Here is a 23,218-nt window from a genome sequence, read left to right on the forward strand (position 1 = left end):
AGAGAGAGAGAGAGAGAGAGAGAGAGAGAGAGAGAGAGAGAGAGAGAAATAAAGTGCCGATGTCGTTGCCGTTTGATGTATGTTTATTTATATTGAAGAAGGTATTTGTGGGTAACGCAATCACAATTATTGAGTTTCTTTTTGTCGTTTGTTTGAACAGAAAGAATATACACGACATAAAAAAAGAGGTTGGATTACTTTGATAAAATGATTTACAGCGTAAAACTGGAAAGTGGTTTTTTTTTGTTCTCAGTTGGGTTGTGTGTGTCTTATCGGCATTGATAAACTAACAAATATAATCGATTAAAATAAACTCGGTGGCGTCGTCATTGATGTCGTCTTCACAATCCCATTACTTGGGCAAACAAGTTATCGAAAATAAAAACTCATCGATAAAATGATTGATGTGAATCGAGTAGAGGACACACAGACAAAATCAAAAGCACACAATAAAAAAGAAATGAAATAAAAAAATAATCACGTACCCTTTGCCCATCCGGTCAACACGTTTCCGAGATAAAATACTTTGTATTCGGGATCGGGTGTGCTTATTTCGACGCTATACGATCGTCGCCAAATAAGACCCAATCCACGCGATATCGTTCGGAAGGCGCGAGCGCTCAAATCTTTTTCATCACAGAAATCTTCGATTGGTAATTTATCGTTGTGGCTGCTGGTGGTGGTGGTGTTGGTGTTGGTGTTATCGTTGGTCAACGTTGTAGTAGTTGTTTTACAAAAATCCGTACAATCGGTGCCATTGACTTGATCGGTTTGTTGTTCTGATTCCGATCGATTTTTGAAGCGTTCAATTTTCGATTTGGACGTTGCTACATTTGTGTGATAACGATTTTTAGATAAAATGCCCGTTTTAATATTTCCATTGTTGGCATCGTTTTTTTGATGTGACATGTGTTGATGCGTACTATACGCATTCCCAAATAGACGTGCTATCGATACACACCGCACAAATTTTGGTTTGTCTTTTGTAATGCAATTTGTAGATTGCTGCACAGACGAATCACTTCGTTTTCGTGTTGCGTTAAACATTTGTAAACTTAAGTCGTCTTTTCGGTTTTCCTTCGGTTGATTTTTACTTTATTGGTTGAATAATTTTGATCATAATTGTTGCATTATTCGTTGCTCTTGTTGATTTTCTCGTTCACTTTTCACGTTCTAATCCTGTAGTCTCTCGGACGAAATTTATTTATTCTTTTTTCTTGGAATATGTTTGCGTTCCGTCAACAAAATTGTTACTGTCCACGATTCGGCCGTACTTCAATTCAGCTCGTCAATTTTTATACTGTTTTTCCCCCTTTCGCCAAAAAAATATCTTCAAGAGAGAAAAAAAAATGAGCAGAAACAGAAGAAGAAAACATAAAAATCAAATCAGAAAATCCAAATCGAATAATAAATTAAACGAAGAAGAAAAAAAAAGCTGAATGTCAGTTGGTAGCGTGCGATATTAAGTGTTACAATGTCTCTCTGCTGAAATATGCATGAGTTTTTTGGAATTCAATGCACGATTTTTTGTTTCTCTTTGGCTTATAGTGTTTCTTTTACTTTATGTGTGTGTGTGTTCAATCACAATTGAATAATTTATTAAGGCTTCGAAGAATTTCGGCCGTGCGTAATTAAAATACATATCGTTCAGTGAACATTTATTTAGTACCCAATTGAAGTTCTATCGTTTACGAGGCGAAAATTAGAGAAATGAAAAGAGAAATGTCTTTCTTATAAAACGCGTCAAAATTTCAGCGCAAAAAAAATTATGTATGTCACATGGCTTGTGTGTTCTGGTATCACCATTGGTACGTGATTTAGATATATATTTTCGATAATTAATTGAAACAGAAGAAAAGCAACAAAACGAATAAAAAACGTTTCAGAAACTAGACTGTCTCATGTGGTAGGGGCATTGTTTCGGATATGACGACAATAACAACTATCCAATTTGTGCTTTGTCTCAATCACTTATTTATTAATAGGATTTCTTCGAAAATCGATTCTTGATTGAATACAAAATACACTTGGCCTATCGATTTCATTTTTTGTTGTGCCATCGCCACTTCTTATCAATTATCTTCTTGTTCAATAACAACCAAAGTCTTTATACAACAATACAAACAATTTGCCGAGAGTTAAAGTCGTTAAACAAAACGAAAACCGAAAAAAATGCCTGTGTTCACACATTAAACTTACTTCGACTGACACACAAGTGTCAGAGCGCACAATACACAATGCATTCGCAACACAATTTACAATCTGTGTGTGATTCATCGTTTTGCCAATGGCTACTTATTAAGGTAGTATGTGTGTGTGCATCCATGTAACACACTTTTATTATTATTGTCGAATATATCGGGCTGCAAAACAGAAGAATTCCAAATTTTCGAACGGACAACGATACATGTACATAAAAACAGGCTACCACAATGTGAATTAAATGTCATTGGTGCACATTCTGTCATACATTCACGCGAGAGAGACAGAGAGAGAGAAGAAAACCCATCAAAACAACAAATATATAAAAGTGATCGGTGTGTATCTCCTTTCTCTCTTCTTCGTACCCATCGTTTCGAATACAAATGTTGTGAAAGTGAACCATCATCAAAATATGTTGTTTTTTTTTTGGAGAAATTCATGCATAGTATGCTCTTCGATACACACGATTTTCGGTGGAATGACATGTAGAATATATTTAAATCAAAAATTCCAACACGACCAGCAACAGCAACGAAGACTGTGCGATGTATGCATGTGAATGTTTCTTCTTTCAAGAATTAGGCAATCGATTTGGCCACGGCTATAGGCAATCAAATATTATGGATGGATTTGTTGTCTCCAATGCGCACACGGTCAATGGAATAATCAAACAGAACATTAATTTAAAATTCAATTTCCATTCATAGAAGTTGTTGTTGCTATTGTCGTTGTGCCTTGCAACTAAACGACAAACACACAGAACATACACCAAAAAAAAAAATGAACCAAACACACAAACACACATAATATGTAGTTTTTATTTCTCTTTTCGTTGATTTAGACACACTTTACGTACGATTTTAATTGCAAAAAGTGAAAGGTCAGAAATATGAATGAATTTTTAAGTAGGTATACGGTTCTGAAATACCACACTCTATCATATATTAACGGTTAGACTAGAGACACTTGTTGAATGCGAATTCGAAAATAGCATTGAAAAAACCGTCTTTATTTCCTGAGAATCGTTGGATTTGTGCAAAGTCACACGACTTTTATCGAACAATTTTTGATGGGGGAGCGATGTTTGTACATTCGAAACGCAAATATGATAGATAGGGCAAAAATGGATCAAGTAATATGAAGGGGAAACAGAGAGAGAGAGAAGAAGAAAAAGTAGTTCTGCATTAAATATCTTTCTTTGGCATTTTGTGAGATTTCAACAGAATGCTAATCATAGATGTGTACACGTTGAGTAATCAAATTTATTGAATCACCAATCATATATCTATCTACGTATGCACTTAGCTATTCGAGTAATGCACATTTTTCGGTCTGTTTTTATTTCTTCTTCATTTCTTCACGCTGATCTGCCTTCAGTTGTGATCATTAAATCAAATGTTGTTGTGGTTTTTCATTTTTGCGAAATGTAATCATTTTCTTTTTTGGTGTGAGTGAGTGTTCGTGTTTGGCTTGCACTTTCTTCACTTCATATTTCGATAGCGAAAAATCACTTTAAAAATCACCACCGATTGCATCCATATTAAGTTTTTTTTTTGTTTTTACGTCGATCGTATTGATCGACAAGAGAGAAAAACACACATACACAATATATTTTTTCTCGTTTCTTTCTCTTTGGTTTTTTTTTACATTTTATAGGCTATAAGTTCGTTCTCTTTTTTGTTTGTATGTTTTTGTGCTTTCATTTCCTTCTCTTTCTCGTTCACACTCTCTCTTGAAATATGTATGCACGGGTTTGGTCGTTGTGTATGCACGAGTCAAATAGAGAAATTCTAAGGTAATGTTGAAATGGAGAGATGAAAAAAAAAAGTTGTTTCAAATGAAAATTAACCGAAGGAATTTACCATATACGATCACACACACTGTATACGATTTTTTTTTAGATTACGTTATGTGGTTTGTTTCAAATGTGGATTATTTGAATTTGTGAACAGACCGAATGATATATGAAGCGCGGAGGTGAGAGAAATAGGTAGATCACGAAAATGATTTTAAATTGAAGAATACATACACTGAATTCAATGACAATATTTTTTTTTGTCGTTGTTGTTTATTCGCTTCGCAAAATTTCCAATCAATACACTGAGTATATAAGTATGATTTTAAACAAATGAGTTTGTACAGCAGCAACAGCACAACAGTAAATAATACAAAAGAGGAGAGAGAAACAAAAAAAAATATTACTGAAATAATATTCAATATGTTATGCCTGGAGTGTGATCAAGGTACCACTGCTTTTTTTTTGCTCTTCTCGTATTCAATTAATTGCAGCAGTTATTTTGTCGTCGTGAAAATTTTTCGACGTTAGTACACACACAAAAAACAATAACAATTTAACACTCAAACTTTGAATATTGTTTCTTCTCGAACACTCTCGGTGTGTTGATTGCCGTTTGTTTGTTCGTCAAGGAATAATCCACACAGTGAATAACAATTAATTTCGAAGAAAATTTGAATGAAACAAATAAAAAATGATATACGAAATAACAAAACTAAGAGCGATGATGAGAGAGTTTCTAACTTCCTAATTGTTCTTACAATTTTTTTTTGTGTGTGATGTTTTTGTTATTACACGACCCGACGACGATGATGATGATGATAAACAACCACCATGTATTCAATTTAGTGAATACAACTAAACTATTTGAATGTAATTTCAAGCGAGCTTCATTTACCGTGTGCACTGTGCTACTTCTCTTTCTCTCCCTTGCTCCGTTGCTGTTTCACACTTTTTCTCTTCTTCTTTTTCTGTTAGAGAGACGGCCGTCTATAGAAAAAAATGTTCACATTTAAAATAAATGTAAAATGAAGTTCGAAAATGAATGAAACGAAACGAAAGACAGAGATGGTGGCAAAGAACCGTGATGAGGTAGAGAGAGGTAGAGTGAGTGAGTGACTAAGAGAACATCAATATCGAATGGGCGACGAAGCGAGATGGAAAAGACAAATGAAATACATACATAAAAATTCCATTTTAAGTATGGCTATATGTCTTAATATATATGAGAAACCACATCACGTTCAAACATCGAATGAAAACGACCGAACAAGTGTGGCATATTACCTACGCAAACTGTGCTATTCACTTTATGCCTCTTTTTTTCCTCCTCTCGTTCGTATCGTTGCACACACAAACGATCACACATACATGTACACACACACGTTCGCATTGAGAGACGAGACCGTGAAGAAATGAATCGACGTGTTCATACACCTCTCGCTTCCATTCAGGCCTAATACCGTGCCGTGATTGTAGTGTGTTGTATGCACATCTTGATCAAACAATCGAAGCAAGTGTTTACACGTAAAACATAACATAACCGTTAAAACGTAAACGTTAACATTAGTACAATACAATACTCAGACAATTCATGCATCCATAGGCACTGAGCCACACACACACACATACACCTCCATACATACAAACACAAGAGAAAGAGAGAATGGGACAAAAACAGACGAAGTTGAAGAGCTAGATCAAAAGAGAGTTTTACGTACAGATATTCAAAAATGATTATTATGACTTTGATTGTAGTCGTATATTTATAATATGAAACCATGCACATACCTTTACTCACTGTTAAACAACATATTCAAACGGGCCACAAGAGAAAAAAAAGAGGTGAATGAGAAAAAGACACACATTGTACTGACTGCCTGAAAACAACTTGTTGTTCTTTATTATTATTGCGCGAGCGGTGTATGTGTTGTTGTTATTTTTTTTTCTTCTTCTTGTTTTCTACTTCTTTTCTTTTCGATTCTTTTCTTCACTTCAAAAAAAAATTGACGTAGACTGTTAACTTCATTCCATGCAATTAATGTGTTCTTTAATGTGTTTTGATGTTCTAAATCCAGGAATGACATTACAAAAAAATGCACACGATGTGTGAGACACAGATCAAGTGAGAGGGAGAAATAAACGATACAACAACATGTCTATGACAAACGTTTTTTTCCCCTTGATTCTGGTTTCTTCTTCTTTTTCTTTAACTGCCTCAAAAGCTACATGATTATTTTGCGAATTAATTACCCTATTCATCAGAGCAAAGAATCGCGCATTTCAAAAGATTTCCTTTTCAATTTCAACAACAACAACAACAACTGCAAAAATTGCGCACATTTAATGAAAAATGAGAGATGAAAAAAAAAAAACGGCAAATAAATAATTATTCAATATATGCACGAGTGATGAAGAGAATGTCAGAATGAGAGAAAGAGAGGTAGAGAGAGAGAGAGAGCGAGAAAGATTCAAACCGAACATATTTTCGTAGAATCAAAGCGATCAAGTGGAACAGGTTGGTCGGTATCTCGCATAATCTCGAATCAAGACTGTACGAAACAAAAAGAACGAATATTTATTCTAATTGAAATCGAATGAATTGTGAATTGTGCATTTCTGTTCATTTTTTGTTATTGTTGTTGTTGCTGTATTTGACTCAATTCACCCGATATTAAGACAAACAATGCGTACGATTGATTCAAACACCTGTCCACATTGTCAGTGCACGCACACAACACTCAACCATAACCATACAACCGCGACCACCACGATCCATCATAGATACGCATTTTTGTGCATCGATATTTTGTGGCTACGCTCAATGCACACATACACACCCACTTGTGTGCTCACTCAATATGGGGGCACCACCACAAAAATTTACATCATTATTATTTCATGACTTAAAATCACTTGTCTATCATTATTATTATCATTTATTTCCGTCTCTTTTTCAAAATTGCATTGTGACAATTAACGGAAGTGATCGAAGAAAAAAAAAAACAACATCAATATAGCATGCGCATTTAATTTCGTGAGTCAAAGTGTGTACGGTTCAATTTTTTTGCAATTTTCAATTAAAACCTTTTTATTTTGATTTATCTACTCATTTGATTTATTACGTGTGTTGTCTAACCACTTTCATATAGGCAGAACAATAATTATGATTAATCAGTACACTCGCAAAATATTCCCGTTTCGATTTATTGCAAACTTATACACCAATGAACCCCAATACAAATATATCGATATTTCATGACCCAATAACTTCAGGTCCGTAATTATAAATTTCTGAAATATAATTTCAAATATGTATTACATTCAAATGGACATTTGATTTTATAGGCATTCAATGAATAACGTGTTTCTGTTTTATTTGAGCTGCAAATCACACGCACACCTGCGTAACACCGCACTTTTCGATTAATCACAATACATCTATGGCTTCTTTGACGGTTTTCGATCAAACCAATAACACAACGTACAATGACCTAGATTTTGGTTTATAAAATTGTCTTAACGAAATCTAGACGTTTTATTACACGATTTTTAATCCCGTTCATGTTAACGATGGAATTATTGTACGACCGGTACAGATCTGATAGCGATCAATGAAACACATGCATTGTCATTGCGGTCGAGATGCTGTCAGTGTGAATTGAACACGTTTTGGAGTGTGCAATGTAATTTACCATGTGATGAAGTCAACAAAATGTTTTCCGTTTTTTTTTTGGATTTTGTTTGTTTCAACTGCTGAAAGTGATTCCAGTTTTACTTTACCACTATTACCATAACCAGAAGTTTGAACCAGCCACTTAAATGAATAAAAAAAAAAACAAAGGACAAGAAGTTTATTTTAATACGATGAACTAATGAACGATGCAATGGACATTACATCACTGTGTGCCTCGTTTAATGATTGAAACGTGTGATGTCCCTTTATCGTTAATAACATCGAATTCACCGCCAAAACACAAATTCACAATATTTTGAATACTTATAATTTATTTTGCCCAAAAAATTGTTTACTAATCATCTTTCGGTCTAACTGAATACTCAAAACGGTAATATTTGAAAGTGTTATTGGTTTTTTATAAACCGTCTGTTAACAGTAATTACATGCACAAAAAAAACACAAATGTCATCACTTTTTTGCGGTATACCAACACCGAAAATCAAAGCAATAAGCAAAATATACTGCCATATCACATGGTTGTAACCGACAATACAATGAACTCCTGAAATGACATGTAAATAGCAATTGGGGACATTTCGATTATATTGTCTGGTATACTGTATAAAAAACACGCTTAAAAAATGCCTCGTACAAACCGTAATTTCGTAGCTCGAATTGTATCGATAGTCGATAATCGTCTTTCGCTTGAAAATTCATTAAAATATACAAAAATGCGGTAGCCTTCTGGCTTTATTCTTTTTTAAAGCTACAAACAAAGTTCTCATAAAAATCTGTAGGAAAAACGTCAGTTTTAAGGAAAATAATCCTCCCGAGTGGAAAAAAGAATAAAATATTTGTGAAATAACATAAGGAATCTGATAAGATTTGGTGTTAAGTTGACAGCTTTACTTGAAGCCAACATGAAAAAATTGTTCACACAACTTCTGTCGTCTTCATGTGCAAAAGATTTCAGTATTCTATTTGATCGGAACATTTGATGTGAATTCAAGAAGAAATTTACATAAACGCAATTGAAAAATCATGATTTTAGACCATCAAATTTACTTCTTATACGTTAATGTCAACAATTTTGTGATTCAAATGAAATACAAGTGAGACTAAATGCATGAAAAGTCTTGAATTAGGTAACCAAATCATAAATGGCCAACATTTTGAGTCCAAAGTGTTTGTCATTCGTGTTATTGAAGTAACATGTTTTCAATCGAATACCATTTTCAGTATGCTCCAAAGACATATTTATTTGTAGTCCGTGAGTCTGGATTGTTCGAAATCTACCAGTTTTGTAATAAGTTTTACTTCAAATGTTAAATCATTTTGTATGATTCCAGATCGTTTCTCATAATAGTACCGAGATCTCGAAAATCATCGACGATTAATTTAGTTAATGTGCTATTATAAAATTCAACATAAACCGTTGTCGACAAACAGCATTGTGGGTATTGCATAATTCGGTGGCAAACATAATCACATCAATGCAATGCGGTATTCGCTCCGATAACGATATTGTTATTGGTATATAACCCTTTAAGTAGTAATGTCGTAAATGAAAGTACGTAATTATCGTGTGTATTTTTATTGTATCGCATTCGTATCAAATGATAATCGTTACAATTTAGTTAATCGCTGATAATAAATGCTTTTATATTTTTGTTGGCATACATTGTTCATGCAAAAGACACACAGTAACATTTTTTTTTTGGAAATATTCACGGTCTTTTGCCGGTGCGAAGGTTTTGCGATTCAATTCCGGGTGCTGTTTTTTTTATGTAAAACGTTCCGAATCAATTTAATCACCCCAATAAATGAATTTATACCGTTTTTTGGTTAAAACTGTATCGCTTTTGTTATTGATTTATCATCTATTTGCTACTAATTTCGTTACTACTCTGAACTTATAGCAATGCAAAGATGTGCATGAAGTACATAATAGCATGCTGACAAAAAAAATTGACATAACATTTTCTAGGAAGTAATCAAGCGAAATACGGATAAAATTTTCCAAAATGATCACAATTACGGTTGGTGTTCGAAAAGAGCAAACCGGAAATTCCACAAAAACTAATATACCAAATAACTAGTAATAATGCCATGTTATTGTGAATTGTCCGCTGTTTTACTTATAACAAAGGTAACGAAACTATTATGTTGTTAAAATGAACCGAACTGCAAAAAGTGGTTAGCGCACTAATAATGTATCGATGACATTTTTATTTGGTCTTAAGGTACAGCTAGGGGATAACCATGAATTGCAGATCGAATAATTTATAATAATAAACGCTATTTCTCTCTATTTTTCACTAATTCTGCTAGTATTTCTACTAGTTTGTTCTAATACTGCTAGTTTTTGCTAATTTTTCTAGTACGTCAAAAATATTGCATACGTCAGATTGACTGCATGATCGGATAACCGAAATGTGTTTACGTAAATGTTTCAAGTTGACACTTTCAACGTGTATATTTGAAGCAGGCATGTAATCTATTTATATTTATTGAAGTTTCAGTCCTTTGAATATTGAAATTATTATCTACATTACAACATCAGTGCTATCAAATCAAGTTTCGGGCTGTATATATTTTATTAAAATAATTTTTAAGTGTTTTTTTCTCTTGATTACACTCCACTTGCTTTGTGCTTCCAAGCCTGCTTCATTCATTTTATATTTTTCAATTGAATTAAAATTATTTAAATTCAAAATTGATTGATAAAATACTAAAACAGAAAAATTGAATATCGTGTGAGTGAGAATTATTGTTTGTCAAGTTTTACGTTTACAGAGACGTATACGTTTTCAGTAAGAAATCTGTCATCAAATCTACATTTCCGATTGCAATTCGTAAATTGTAGTTAATACAGATGGAACGTGCTTGGTTAAGTGCCATTGAATATATTTTTATTTAAAAATGGGAAAAAGCGTATTTAACTACATATTTTGATACATTTTAGTTCAACACTATTCAATTCGTTTGTTTTGTGAATTTTATTTTAATTAATTATTGCAATAAATTCAAGAATAAATTCTTACTAAAGTATATACGTGTACAGTGCTAATTCTGCTATTTATTGCTAATTTCTCTATTTTCTTCATGTAAATTTCCCTATTTTTTTGCTAATGTGCTAATTCTAATTCGCATGGATATCCCCTAGAGGTACAGCTTTTTTTTCTTTGCGGTTACCTGTCTCAAGTTCGTGTTATCGCGGTTGATTGACATCAAAGCTATCATCATGCAAATTATCGAATTACACAAAGTCTACAGAAAGTTTGTAAGGGAAATCATTTTGGAAATCTTTTGGTCCTAGTCTCACCTGGTCTTATTTTTGGTTAGCCATTGTGGTAATTTTCAACAATCAATTCGATTTCTATCAATGTAAAATTACTCGGAAGCAAATGTTAATTTGAGTTTATTGCAACTGCATAGCAATTACATCATTCCTTTCCGTATTATCCGATTTTGATTGAAATCGGTTAGTTCACAAGATTCAGAGAACGAATAAAGTAATCTTGCATTTCTTTTTTCAATCTACTATGCAGAATCTACACGATATATTTGCGTGTGAAAATTTAATAATAATTCATTGAGTCTGGAAATATCGAAAATGTAGATCTTCTTAACAAGACGTAATAAAGCTTCCATATTATTAATTTCACAGGGAAAATCCACTATGTCATTAGAATCAATTGTTTGTTACTTACCTCAATTATAAAGTTCATACAATATTCAAATTGGTCAACTTTGTATTAGGTTTTAAAAGCAGACAATATATTTGGATTTTGTCATCTGGATATTTCAGCTCATCTGGATAACGTTAGGCGATGATACGAAATGAAAACAATAGAAGTGATTGATATAGTTATGGTAGTATTTATGATAGTACCATCTACTGTTTTCACTCCATATCATCGCCTAACGTTATCCAGATAAGCTGAAATATCCAGATGACAAAATCCAAATATATTGTCTGTTTAAAAGATATTCAACTGAAATAAAAAATTACAACATTGGAAACTGAGAAAACCAAAAGCAAATACGCCTTGGTCTTACGTAATGGAGATTGGGGTGGATGTGAATCATTCGTATATGTAATGTTAATAATTTAATTGGACTCAAGTTAAAATACATTCAAAACCAGTTTGGATCGTTGAATTAACTAAAAGTTATTGTTGTGATATTCTATAAAGATGCGCAGTTCTTCAAGTTAATTGAACTTTTTATTTATGGCCTTTTTGACATAGAAAGCAGCACAGATCACTTTCATTGCTAACACATTTTTCACAAACAAATCGTTTGCATCTATTAACACATCCGAAGACTAATTTATATAAATACCCCTCTATTTAGCATATTTCGATTTTATAACATTAATTCGTATCTTTCAAACGAAAAAAATTGAACAAAAATATTTATTTTAATAATATTTACTAAAAATTCACATTGCACGTACAATGTGTTATGTGACTTCGTTCTTTTATTATCACACAGATTAAAAAAACGTGAGAAACACCGAAGTAGAGGCAAGAACAATGGCGATAACTTTTACATTATGACTATGTCTGGCAAAAACCAAACCATTTGAATGCATATTTTTTATCAAACTCAAATAATATTATACGTATATCAATAAATTAAGACTGCTGAGAGTGTATCTTAATTCAATATGAAAGAGATTGAATATTGAAAATATTGTTTGATTATTTCCGGCATTACAATGCATCAAATTAAGTCGATGGAAATAATAATGAAGATTTAATTGAAATCGTTAAGAAAATGCTTGTAGTTATCGATGTTAATGTGATTTATTCGAATGAATAAAATTCGCACAGATTAAAAAAATATTTGTAATTTATTCAATCAAAATTGTTTATTTTCTTTTATATCAATGACATTGTCACTAGTTAAAAATGTGCACATTCCTTTCCCGTCATTGTGTAAGAGATTTGAATCAATTTTATTCAGTTATAGTCCAACAACTTCGCCAGCTTTACGATAATCAGCATTGGCAAATATTCCCGATTGATTTTTAGCTATTGCGCACACCACTGAGCCACGATCACTGTATCGATTCGTTTTATGGCCGATCAACTCCAGACCCGTGATTAATTGCTGAAAATTTAAAATATTCAAATGGAAATCCGTTCAAAATATTTAAAAACATCTCAAATTTGGTACCTGCGTATTTCCATATTCGTATTGTACTTCCATCGGTATAAGCTGATGATGTATTCGTGGTGCATCTACAGCTTCTTTGATGTTATGATCAAACCAAAACATGCCGGCAATAACCTAAAACATTTGTTGACAATTGACAATAATCTCCTCATACAAATGGAAAGCATTTATAATATATTTACCATTGCTATAGCAGTTGGAATTTTCACACCGCCCGCAGCGCCAGCGACTAATCGCACCTCGCCATTATCATCGGTTACAATAGTAGGACTCACCGAAGAAGTTGGACGCTTGCCGGGTGCAATAAAATTGCTTGGCGATGGCTGTAAGCCGTAGTAGTCTTTGAAATTCTTCACACCAAAATCACTCACTGCATTATTGAAAATGATTCCAGTTCGTTTGCCAGTTTTTCCAACGCCGAAACTGAACAAGAATCAATTTATGTTCATATATCAATTACGAATGACCGATAAAATGGAACAAAATTAGAAAAATTTATCTTACTAGTAATTAATCGATGATGTTACGGATATTGCATCTCCATTCGGTGCAATTATTGACATATGCGATGTCCCTTTATCATTAATAACTTGAAATTCACCACCATAATGCTTTGGATCATGCGACGTTCCATTGTCATTTATTTGCTCACGGATTTCATTGCCAAACTCTGTTGAGAGTATCTTTCGCGCAAGCTAAATGGTCGAAACATAATGATTTGAATAATTAGATGTATTGTTGGTCCGTTGGTTTATTGACAATTAAAAAAAAATCCAAAACTCACCTCCGGTGGTAGACCCGTATCATTGATTTTTGTGCGGTATCCGAACGCTTGAAGTTGTTGAATCGAAAGAGAAATTCAATCAGAAAATGTGTGGACGACATAAATGCATTCATTTAATATTTCGAAAGAATTCTTTTTACCATATTTAAAGGACTCAATAAAACGGTGATATGTTAGAATGCGTTCTTCTTCAGTTGCAATAGATTTCGATGTCATATTGTAGCCGCGTAGAACATTCAAAATAAATACAACTAGAGGCCCACCACCCGACGGTGGCACATGCACAACATTATTTTTTATAGGCACTGATAAGGACTCTTCCCACCGTGACCTGAAACAATGTTTAACGAATGTATTGAAACAAATGGTAACATCATCATAAATACTCAAATTATTTTCAAAACTCTTGTATGTTTACTTGTATGATTCCAAATCTTTTCTCGTAATAATACTGCCAAGGTCACGCAAATCGTCGACGATTAAGTTGGCCAATGTACCAGTGTAGAAATCATCGCCACCGTATTCGGCAATCATTTTGTAAGTGTCGCACAATTCCGGGTGAAATTTTACATGTTCGCCTTCTCGACGTGGAGTATTAGTACCATTCACAAAGAAAGTTTTTCTGTTGAAATGAGGAATAAACGATAATGATGAAGTCGTCAATAAAAGTGTGTATTTCTTACCTAAAATGATTGTCTGTGAAAAGTGCTGGTGCAATAAAATCGGCCATATGTTTTGTAATTTTGAATCCATCTTCGCAGACTTTGATGGCTGGTTTAATCAGCGATTTCCATGGCATAGAACCGAATTTCTCATGTAATTCCCAATATCCTCTTACTTCGCCAGGAACTCCAATACTCAATGGGCTGTGTTGGTATTCTTCGTATGTTTTGAACATATCTCCGGTTGCGGCTAGCGGTGCCGTTTCTTTGGAATTCAATGAATACGACTTTCTGTCTTTGTGTATGTAGAGGTTTATGACAGAACCACCGCCAATTCCCATACTTTGAGCGGTTGCAATGCCGTTACAGAACAATGTAGCAATGGCCGCATCAACGACATTTCCACCTTGATCGAATATGTCACTGGGTGAGCAAGAACACGACCAATTAAAATTGATGTCATGAAGATGAAACTTCACACTGTTACAAACCTGCCTATTTTACTGCATTGTTCCGAATCCGAGCACACGGCACCGTTTTTAAACTGATGCAATATTGAAGCGGACGGAGGCAATGGATACTCGGGATTTGGAATGAATTTCTTCGTTTCGCCTTCATCGCCAGTGGCGTGTTGCAAGTAATTTACAAATTTTTGTACATACAAATACGAAACCAACAACACAACTAGAAATATTACGATTAAAAAGAATTTATATGTCGGAGGTAATATTTTCCACCATTGAACGCATGATCTGAAACGAGAAAAATGTGAATAATTTTGATGCCTCTGGTGCAATGTCCAAACACAGTTTCTAATATTGCTTACATAGCATAACAAAATCTTAGACTTTTTTTAATATTTTGAATGGTTTGTTTGATTATGTCGCACGTGCTATGAGTGCCCTTCTTCAAGTCACTTGGTTTTTTATTGGATGAAACGCCATTCAAATGTTTTCTCAGTCTTAACATTTGGGACAATTGATTGAAAATGCCAATGAATTCGACTTAAATACTTAAGTATTCTAATTGAAATTTATTTACAAAACCATTTCAAAACTTTTTTTTCCAAATCAAAACATAGCTTGTTTACTATTTCAACGTGTAAGTATCTAATTTGACACATGTACAGATGGTGTGTGCGGTGTTTTTTCAACAATATTAATCTATTGATTATATAGTTGTGATCATGCGCACTTTCTATTTCATTTAATTTGGGGTAAAGGTGAATTTCAAAACAATGTTAACCGTTAATATGTTGCCACATTATTTGCTTCGACAGCTGAAATTCATTCATTGTCATTTAGTTTGAGAACAGTGTATATATTCTGATGAACAATTATTCAAATTCATTTTTCGGCTGAATTAATCGAATCATTCAGACGTTTGACAATCAAAGACAAACCGAGACACCATAAATTTTATTGTGTCTTTGACTTCGGGGTTTTTTCTTGTTTCTTATGAACAATCAATTTGAATTTTTAACCGATTTACTTTGTTGTTGTTTTTTTAGATAGAACTTTGAACGCCGTTGTCACGAATGCGGTCTTCACACATTTAATATATTAATTAATTCGTCATTTTTTCACACTATTTTTTTGATATAATTGAATCAATGCTATTTTTGTACAAAATTTATATCAAAATGCAATAATAATTATTGTTTAATTGATTGATAATTATTTTAAAAAAAAACATTTTCTTATCGCCTGAGAAATATTGCTATAGGGTGCTCTACAAAAAGACATTATTGAATCATTTTTATGTTGAAATGCGTTTCGCGTTGAAGAACTAAATGGTATTCAGTACCTTAATCGGTCGTTTCTCGCTCATTTTCGGGCCGAATTGCTCGCCTCAATGGTTTTTACTATAAAATATCGAGTAATTTTCCGCTCAGAGTTATAAAAACAATAAGCGTCTCGCAACTTTTCTATGTCACCTGATAAATTTCGTCTTCGTTTATGATTATTTTTTTTATATACTTATCGCTTATTAAGATGACACCTACTAAATATGTTCGCGTGAATGTAAAGTGATACTGACTTGTTTGATTGCTATTAACAAAAAAAACTACATGGTAATTCACGTTGTCTCGACTGATGATAATTAATGAGCTCACGGTAATCATTCGTAATGGATATAAATGAATGGATCACTTTAAATGAACTTAAGTATTATATACACACAACTGGAATATCGTTAATTTTAGATACCATGAAATTGAGTGATATGAAAACTATTTTCGCTAGATTTTAATTGATTTCTTTGCATGATCTACCTTCGATGTTTTTTGCGTCCAGTTTTCATAAGATCGGTTGGTAAAGGAGTTTCTGCCGGCGGATTCAAATCAATTTGTGCGGTTGCCATAATTGTGTTCACGTGCTTTGTATCGTCCACTCACTATATTTAACAGACAAAAGAAAAAGAAAAGACAAAAAAAAACAGGTTGTATGCACTCATTATCGACTCTCAATGTCTTCGACAAATTATCAAAAATGTATATTAATTTATAAGTGTCTGTATAGTGTATATATTCTATGTGCTGGTTTCTCAATGAAAATATTTTGGACATTAATATGAAAAAGTTTATTCATTTCCAAAAAATGTCCAATTCACCTATTGCATATGAATTAAACACACACTTTTTTCACTGAACAAATTTAACAAAGAAAAGGATGTGTAAATTGTTTCGATATGAAAACATATTTTAAAAAACCTTAAGGTTTAGATTTGTATGTTAGTCATTCTACATTTCAAATTAAGAACAAAATGACTTACAATTTCAATTAAAACTAAATGTAAAAAATGCTGAAAATTGAGAAAACACTTGAACTCTGTTTAAGAAGAAAGCACACTGTTAGCACATCGGTAATCATCCAAGAAAAAAATACGCAGTATGGGAGATGATAAAAACGTTGACTAAAGCGAGAATTTGCTTCATTTCACACAACAGACGTCACAAATTCTTGTTGGATATGAAGGAAGAGAAGGAGCAAATTGTTGCTTGTATCGTTCGAAGTATAGACATGTATTTGTGTGCGTAGCATTTAATGCAATTTTTTCATTTCATTTTGTTGTATTGTCTTCTTCTTCAATTTTAAGACAGACAAGGACTGTCGATGCAGTTACTGCAGCATCAACAATAAATAAAATATGTGTATGTGAGATATATGCGAAAGAAAAAAGTTCTTTGAAATGATCTTCCACTAATTAGCAATCTCAGAAAAAGACATTAATCTAAATATTAAGTCCAATTGTTAAAATTATTATTACTTAAGTGCATTTATTAAAATTGTATAATTCATGAATCACGCAGTTAGTCAAGCACATATTACTAAAACAATTAATTTCTTCTATATCAGTTATCTTTTATTTTCTTTTATATCAATTACATTGATAGCAAAATAAGTAATAGCAAAAAATATGCACATTTTTTGTTGGTATATGCAATTATTATGTAATACCGTTTGGTTATCAATTGTATTTCGTTATAGTCCAACAACTTCGCCAGCTTTACGGTAATCAGCATTACCAAATATTCCCGATTGATTTTTTACTATTGCGCAGACTACTGAGCCAAGTGCACTGTATCGATTCGTTTTATGGCCGATCAACTCCAGACCCGTGATTAGTTGCTGAAAATTTAAAATATTCAAGTGGAAATCCGTTCAAAATATTTAAAAACATCTCGAATTTGGTACCTGCGTATTTCCATATTCGTATTGTACTTCCATCGGTATAAGCTGATGATGTATTCGTGGTGCATCTACGGCTTCTTTGATATTTTGATCGAACCAAAGAGTTCTGGCAATAATCTACAAAATTGATGACAATTGGCGATTTTTTTTTTTTTAATAGAAATGAAAACGATTTACCATTGCCATCGCGGTTATAATTTTCACACCTCCCGCAGCGCCAGCAACTAATCGCACCTCGCCATTATCATCGGTTACAATAGTAGGACTCACTGAAGAAGTTGGACGCTTGCCGGGTGCAATAAAATTGCTTGGTGATGGTGGTAGGCCATAGTAATCTTTGAAATTCTTCACAGCAAAGTCACCCATCCCGTTATTAAAAATAATTCCGGTTCGTTTACCAGTTTGTTGAATGCCGAAACTAAGCAAAAACCAAATTATGTTTTAATTGCGGAATTAATTTGTTATAGTAGTAATAGTATCTCACAAGTAATTAATCGATGATGTCACGGATATTGCATCCCCATTCGGTGCAATTATTGACATATGCGATGTCCCTTTATCATTAATAACTTGAAATTCACCACCATAATGCTTTGGATCATGCGACGTTCCATTGTCATTTATTTGCTCACGGATTTCATTGCCAAACTCTGTTGAGAGTATCTTTCGCGCAAGCTAAATGGTCGAAACATAATGATTTGAATAATTAGATGTATTGTTGGTCCGTTGGTTTATCGACAATTAAAAAAAAATGTCCAAAACTCACCTCCGGTGGTAGACCCGTATCATTGATTTTTGTGCGGTATCCGAACGCTTGAAGTTGTTGAATCGAAAGAGAAATTCAATCAGAAAATGTGTGGACGACACAAATGCATTTATTTTATATTTCGAAAGAATTCTTCTTACCATATTTAAAGGACTCAATAAAACGGTGATATGTTAGAATGCGTTCCTCTTCAGTTTCAATAGATTTCGATGTCATATTGTAGCCGCGTAGAATATTCAAAATGAATAGAACTATAGGCCCACCAGCCGACGGTGGCACATGTACAACATTATTGTCTATATGCACTGATAATGATTCTTCCCACCGTAACCTGAAACAATGTTTAACGAATGTATTGAAACAAATGGTAAAAATAAACACTCAAATGATTTTCAAATCTCCCACGAATGATTAAATTCATTTTTTTTTAAATCAAGTACGATTTTGAGTATGCCTAGAGTTTATGAATTTGTCTGCTTACTTATATGATTCCAAATCTTTTTTCGTAATAATACTGCCAAGGTCACGCAAATCGTCGACGATTAAGTCGGCCAATATACCATTGTAGAAATCATCGCCACCGTTTTCTGCAATCATTTTGTAAGTGTTGCACAATTCCGGGTGAAATTTTACATGTTCGCCTTCTCGACGTGGAGTATTAGTACCATTCACAAAGAAAGTTTTTCTGTTGAAATGAATAATAAACGATAATGATGAAGTCGTCAATAAAAGTGTGTATTTCTTACCTAAAATGATTGTCTTTAAAAACTTCTGGTGTAATAGAAACGGCCATATGTTTTGAAACTTTGAATCCATCTTCGCAGACTTTGATGGCTGGTTTAATCAGCGATTTCCACGGCATAGAACCGAATTTTTTATGTAATTCCCAATATCCTTTCACTTCGCCAGGAACTCCAATACTCAATGGGCTGTATTGGTATTCTTCGTATGTTTTGAACATATCTCCGGTTGCGGCTAGCGGTGCTGTTTCTTTGGAATTTAATGAATACGACTTTCTGTCTTTGTGTATGTAGAGGTTTATGACAGAACCACCGCCGATTCCCATACTCTGAGCGGTTGCAATGCCGTTACAGAACAATGTAGCAATGGCCGCATCAATGACATTTCCACCTTGATCCAATATGTCACTGGGTGGGCAAGAACACGACCAATTAAAATTGATGTCATGAAGATGAAACTTCACATTGTTACAAACCTGCCTATTTTACTGCATTGTTCCGAATCCGAGCACACGGCACCGTTTTTAAACTGATGCAATATTGAAGCGGATGGAGGCAATGGATACTCGGGATTTGGAATGAATTTTTTCGTTTCGCCTTCATCGTCAGTGGCGTGTTGCAAGTAATTTACAAATTTTTGTACATACAAATACGAAACCAACAACACAACTAGAAATATTACGATTAAAAAGAATTTATATGTCGGAGGTAATATTTTCCACCATTGAACGCATGATCTGAAATGAGAAAAATGACAAAAATACCGTTTTTCGATTTGTTTACAAGTTGACATAGAATTCGTTCACCTCGTCTATCATTCAGTTTACATTCATCGACTTTAAACTTGAATTTCATCTTTGTTTATAAATTTGAACACGTCATATGTGATAATGTTCGTGCTCTCATATTAGGCAGGTTGACGATGAATTATTCAAATTAATTTCACGCTACATTAACGTTCTCTTGATTAATCATTTAGACGTTTGGCAATCAAAGACCCGAAAATTCATGGAAACATACGAAATTTTATCGTGCTTTTGACTTCGGTTTTGTTTTCATTTTGAACATTCAATTTGAATATTTAACCTATTTATTGGTGTTGTTTGTGTGTGTGTATCTTTTTTTTAAGTAGAACTTTGAACGACGTTATCACGAATGCTGTGCTTTTCATATATAATTAATATATTCGCCAATTTTTTACGCTATTTTCTTTGTTATCAGAGAATCAATGCTATTTTTTCGTCCGAATTAATAACAAAATGCAACAATGTTTGTTTAGCAACACCGTTTTTATCTCTTGGGAATTATTACGACAGGGTGGTCTTGAAAATGACATCATACAATAATTTTTCTGTCGTTATGAATTATATTAAGGCAATTGCTGATCAGTCAATAGAGTCTGAAGGACGACTCCACACAAATCGATTAAGCCCATAATCATAGAGAAATCGCTGTTCACGCGAACATTTTCATTGAAACATGAAAATTTCCACTAAATTCAATAGATATTACTATGGTATATTATCGCATCGTTTACAGTCTATAGAATGATGGGAACGGTTTTATCGACCAAACTTTACGTCGGGAAACGTTTGTGTGTCACCCATTTATGACTATTTTATATATATATATATATGACTGTTGAGACGACACCTACTAAATATGTTCGCGCGAATATAAAGTGATGCCATCGAAGCGACTTGTTTTATTGTTTGCTAACCAAAAACCACAAAAACAACATCGTAACTCGCATAGTCTCAACTGACGATAATTAATGGGCTCACGGTAATCATTCTTAATGGATATAAATGAATGGATCACTTCAAATAAACTTAAGCATTATATACATACAATTAGAATATCGTTAATTTTTAAATATGTGCTTTCGTACCATAAAATTGGAACGAAAACTATTTTCGCTAGATTTTAATTGATTTCTTTGTATAATCTACCTTCGATGTTTGATGCGTCTGCTTTTTGGTGGACTGGATGGTATTGGTACTGGACTATCTATAAACGAATCCGATTCAATTTCTACGGTTGCCATAATTGCGTTCACGTGCTTTGTATCGGCCACTCACTATATTTAAGAGACAAAAGGAAAACAAGAAAACTGATAGTATGCACTTTACTCGTTATCGACTCACAATGTCTTCTGCGAATGATCAAAATCATAAAAAAAACGTGATATCAATAGTTTTCATTCGATGTATATTTATCAGATTGCAATGATTTTTCGCTGTGAATGTATATTTGAGACTAGTGATGAAATTAAAATTAATAACTATTTCAAAACAATAGCCAGTTCACCTGTTGCAAATACATTGCACACACTCTTTGCGTTAAAAAAATGTAAATTGCTAGAACAATTCAATTGTTCTTACTTTGTTGAAAATATGCATGAAAAAACATGATTTCAAATAAAATATTACACGATGACGGAATCGTCCATACCCTTCGAATTGTAATCAATATCATATCGATAGATGAACGAAATTAAGTTTGAAAATTTAAAAAAAAAATCGCATTTCATTTCTGAGTGAATATAAATTAAATCAATTGTTTTAACTTTAATCGTAATGATTCAAATTTTATCACCTTTTTGACCTTACAAATTGTACAAAAGATAGAACAACATACGTACGTCCAATTAAATAAAACGTTTAAAATGACTTACATTTTTGGCCAAAATTATATAAGATTAAGATTTAATCAGAATCACTAAAAAACAAACCACGTATTTTGGCGCTAAGAAACAAACTGTTAACATATTGACGTGCCTTAACACACATACTTGAAACATCATCAGTAGATTCAAATATAGTGACATATATATGCAAAAAAAGAATATTTGAACCGCTGAAATTTTGTGCATGTACGGTTAGGTTAGCACATTTAAATATATATATACATTGACCAAAATGTGAAGGTGACTTTTTTTTCATACAACAAAACGGTTGGATGGGCCGGAAATTCTTAGCGAATAAGAAAACAGAGAGAAAAATGTATTTTATATCTATATCTACTTACAAAGCGCAAAGAAGAAATGAATCTGTTGTTGTTTTTTCCTTTGTAAAATTATTCAAACAAAATACAGGGTCTTTCAGTTGAAGTCTAACATTCATGCCGGGGCATATAATATATAAAAAATATAAATTGGTTTTTTCCCTATTGTTATTCGTATTGACCAATGAGAAGTATAAACAAAGATTTGTGTGCGTAACTAAGTGTGTTTTGTTCATTTTTATTTCGTTTGTATTTTCATCATCTATATAATCTTCTTCATTATTGCGTTATTGAGACGGCTACTGTTCAGCATCTCGAAAAAAAGTAGCAACAACAACCATAACCAGAGCAGCAGAGTGTATGTGTGTGTGCGCGAGAATTAATATTCGCATATGTTTGAAATAACAACGAAAAAAAGTCCAGAAATTAGCATTTCGATATCATCAAAACGAATATAACCGACGCATACACAACCGACCAATATTCGCCAAATACTTAGCTAATGTATGAAAAAGTCATCGATAAACGCTCCAGTCGCTGTACTGTACTTTAAATAAGTACCAAATCGAATCAAAGTACTTTGTGCGTATAATTTTTTACCTTGTTCGGAAAATGCATCCGTTCAACGGACGAAGTTGTTTTTTTAAAAAAAATGTTATGCATTTATTTCATTCGTGGCAATGCGAATACTTGTTCAATAAT

At 33.1% G+C, this 23,218-nt stretch overlaps 3 protein-coding genes across 17 annotated transcripts in view; all 3 read right to left on the reverse strand.

Moving 5' to 3' along the window:
* The window catches only part of LOC116345156, a 10,399-nt gene extending 2,981 nt beyond the window's left edge, over positions 1-7,418 (reverse strand). Inside the window, exons 1-3 of one of the 12 annotated variants that reach the window (XM_031774278.1) lie at positions 4,759-4,838; positions 4,232-4,302; positions 486-1,330 (exon numbers count right to left, since the gene is read on the reverse strand). In XM_031774278.1, coding sequence (XP_031630138.1) covers positions 486-1,047 — 562 coding nt within the window. In that variant the 5' untranslated portion in view covers positions 1,048-1,330; positions 4,232-4,302; positions 4,759-4,838. The other 11 variants (XM_031774276.1, XM_031774287.1, XM_031774281.1 and 8 more) reach the window with 11 other exon arrangements.
* A 5,118-nt stretch (positions 7,419-12,536) lies between these two features.
* LOC116345174 (glutathione hydrolase 1 proenzyme-like) lies at positions 12,537-17,213 on the reverse strand. Of its 2 annotated transcripts, XM_031774330.1 has the most exons (11): positions 17,085-17,213; positions 16,585-16,706; positions 14,801-15,061; positions 14,331-14,732; positions 14,066-14,269; positions 13,788-13,978; positions 13,648-13,694; positions 13,368-13,558; positions 13,046-13,286; positions 12,864-12,977; positions 12,537-12,797 (listed from the first exon to the last, which is right to left on the reverse strand). In XM_031774330.1, the coding sequence occupies exons 2-11, from the start codon at positions 16,671-16,673 to the stop codon at positions 12,651-12,653; spliced, it is 1,887 nt and encodes a 628-aa protein (XP_031630190.1). In that variant the 5' UTR covers positions 16,674-16,706; positions 17,085-17,213; the 3' UTR covers positions 12,537-12,650. The 2 variants fall into 2 exon arrangements, with proteins under 2 accessions (XP_031630190.1, XP_031630188.1); XM_031774328.1 differs by lacking the exons at positions 16,585-16,706; positions 17,085-17,213 and adding an exon at positions 15,136-15,420.
* Positions 17,214-17,653: 440 nt separating this feature from the next.
* Positions 17,654-22,654, reverse strand: LOC116345353 (glutathione hydrolase 1 proenzyme-like). 3 transcript variants are annotated; one of them, XM_031774633.1, is made up of 11 exons: positions 22,541-22,654; positions 21,463-21,590; positions 19,987-20,247; positions 19,517-19,918; positions 19,252-19,455; positions 18,911-19,101; positions 18,771-18,817; positions 18,489-18,679; positions 18,182-18,422; positions 18,008-18,121; positions 17,654-17,941 (listed from the first exon to the last, which is right to left on the reverse strand). In XM_031774633.1, exons 2-11 carry the CDS (start codon positions 21,555-21,557, stop codon positions 17,795-17,797), a joined length of 1,893 nt encoding a protein of 630 aa, XP_031630493.1. In that variant the 5' UTR covers positions 21,558-21,590; positions 22,541-22,654; the 3' UTR covers positions 17,654-17,794. The 3 variants fall into 3 exon arrangements, with proteins under 3 accessions (XP_031630493.1, XP_031630492.1, XP_031630494.1); XM_031774632.1 differs by lacking the exon at positions 22,541-22,654 and adding an exon at positions 22,188-22,317; XM_031774634.1 differs by lacking the exon at positions 22,541-22,654 and adding an exon at positions 22,109-22,236.
* Positions 22,655-23,218: the final 564 nt, after the last annotated feature.

This window comes from Contarinia nasturtii, unplaced genomic scaffold (genome assembly GCF_009176525.2).
Source record: "Contarinia nasturtii isolate CC-2019 unplaced genomic scaffold, AAFC_CNas_1.1 Cnas_scaffold_1240, whole genome shotgun sequence".
NCBI lineage: Eukaryota > Metazoa > Arthropoda > Insecta > Diptera > Cecidomyiidae > Contarinia > Contarinia nasturtii.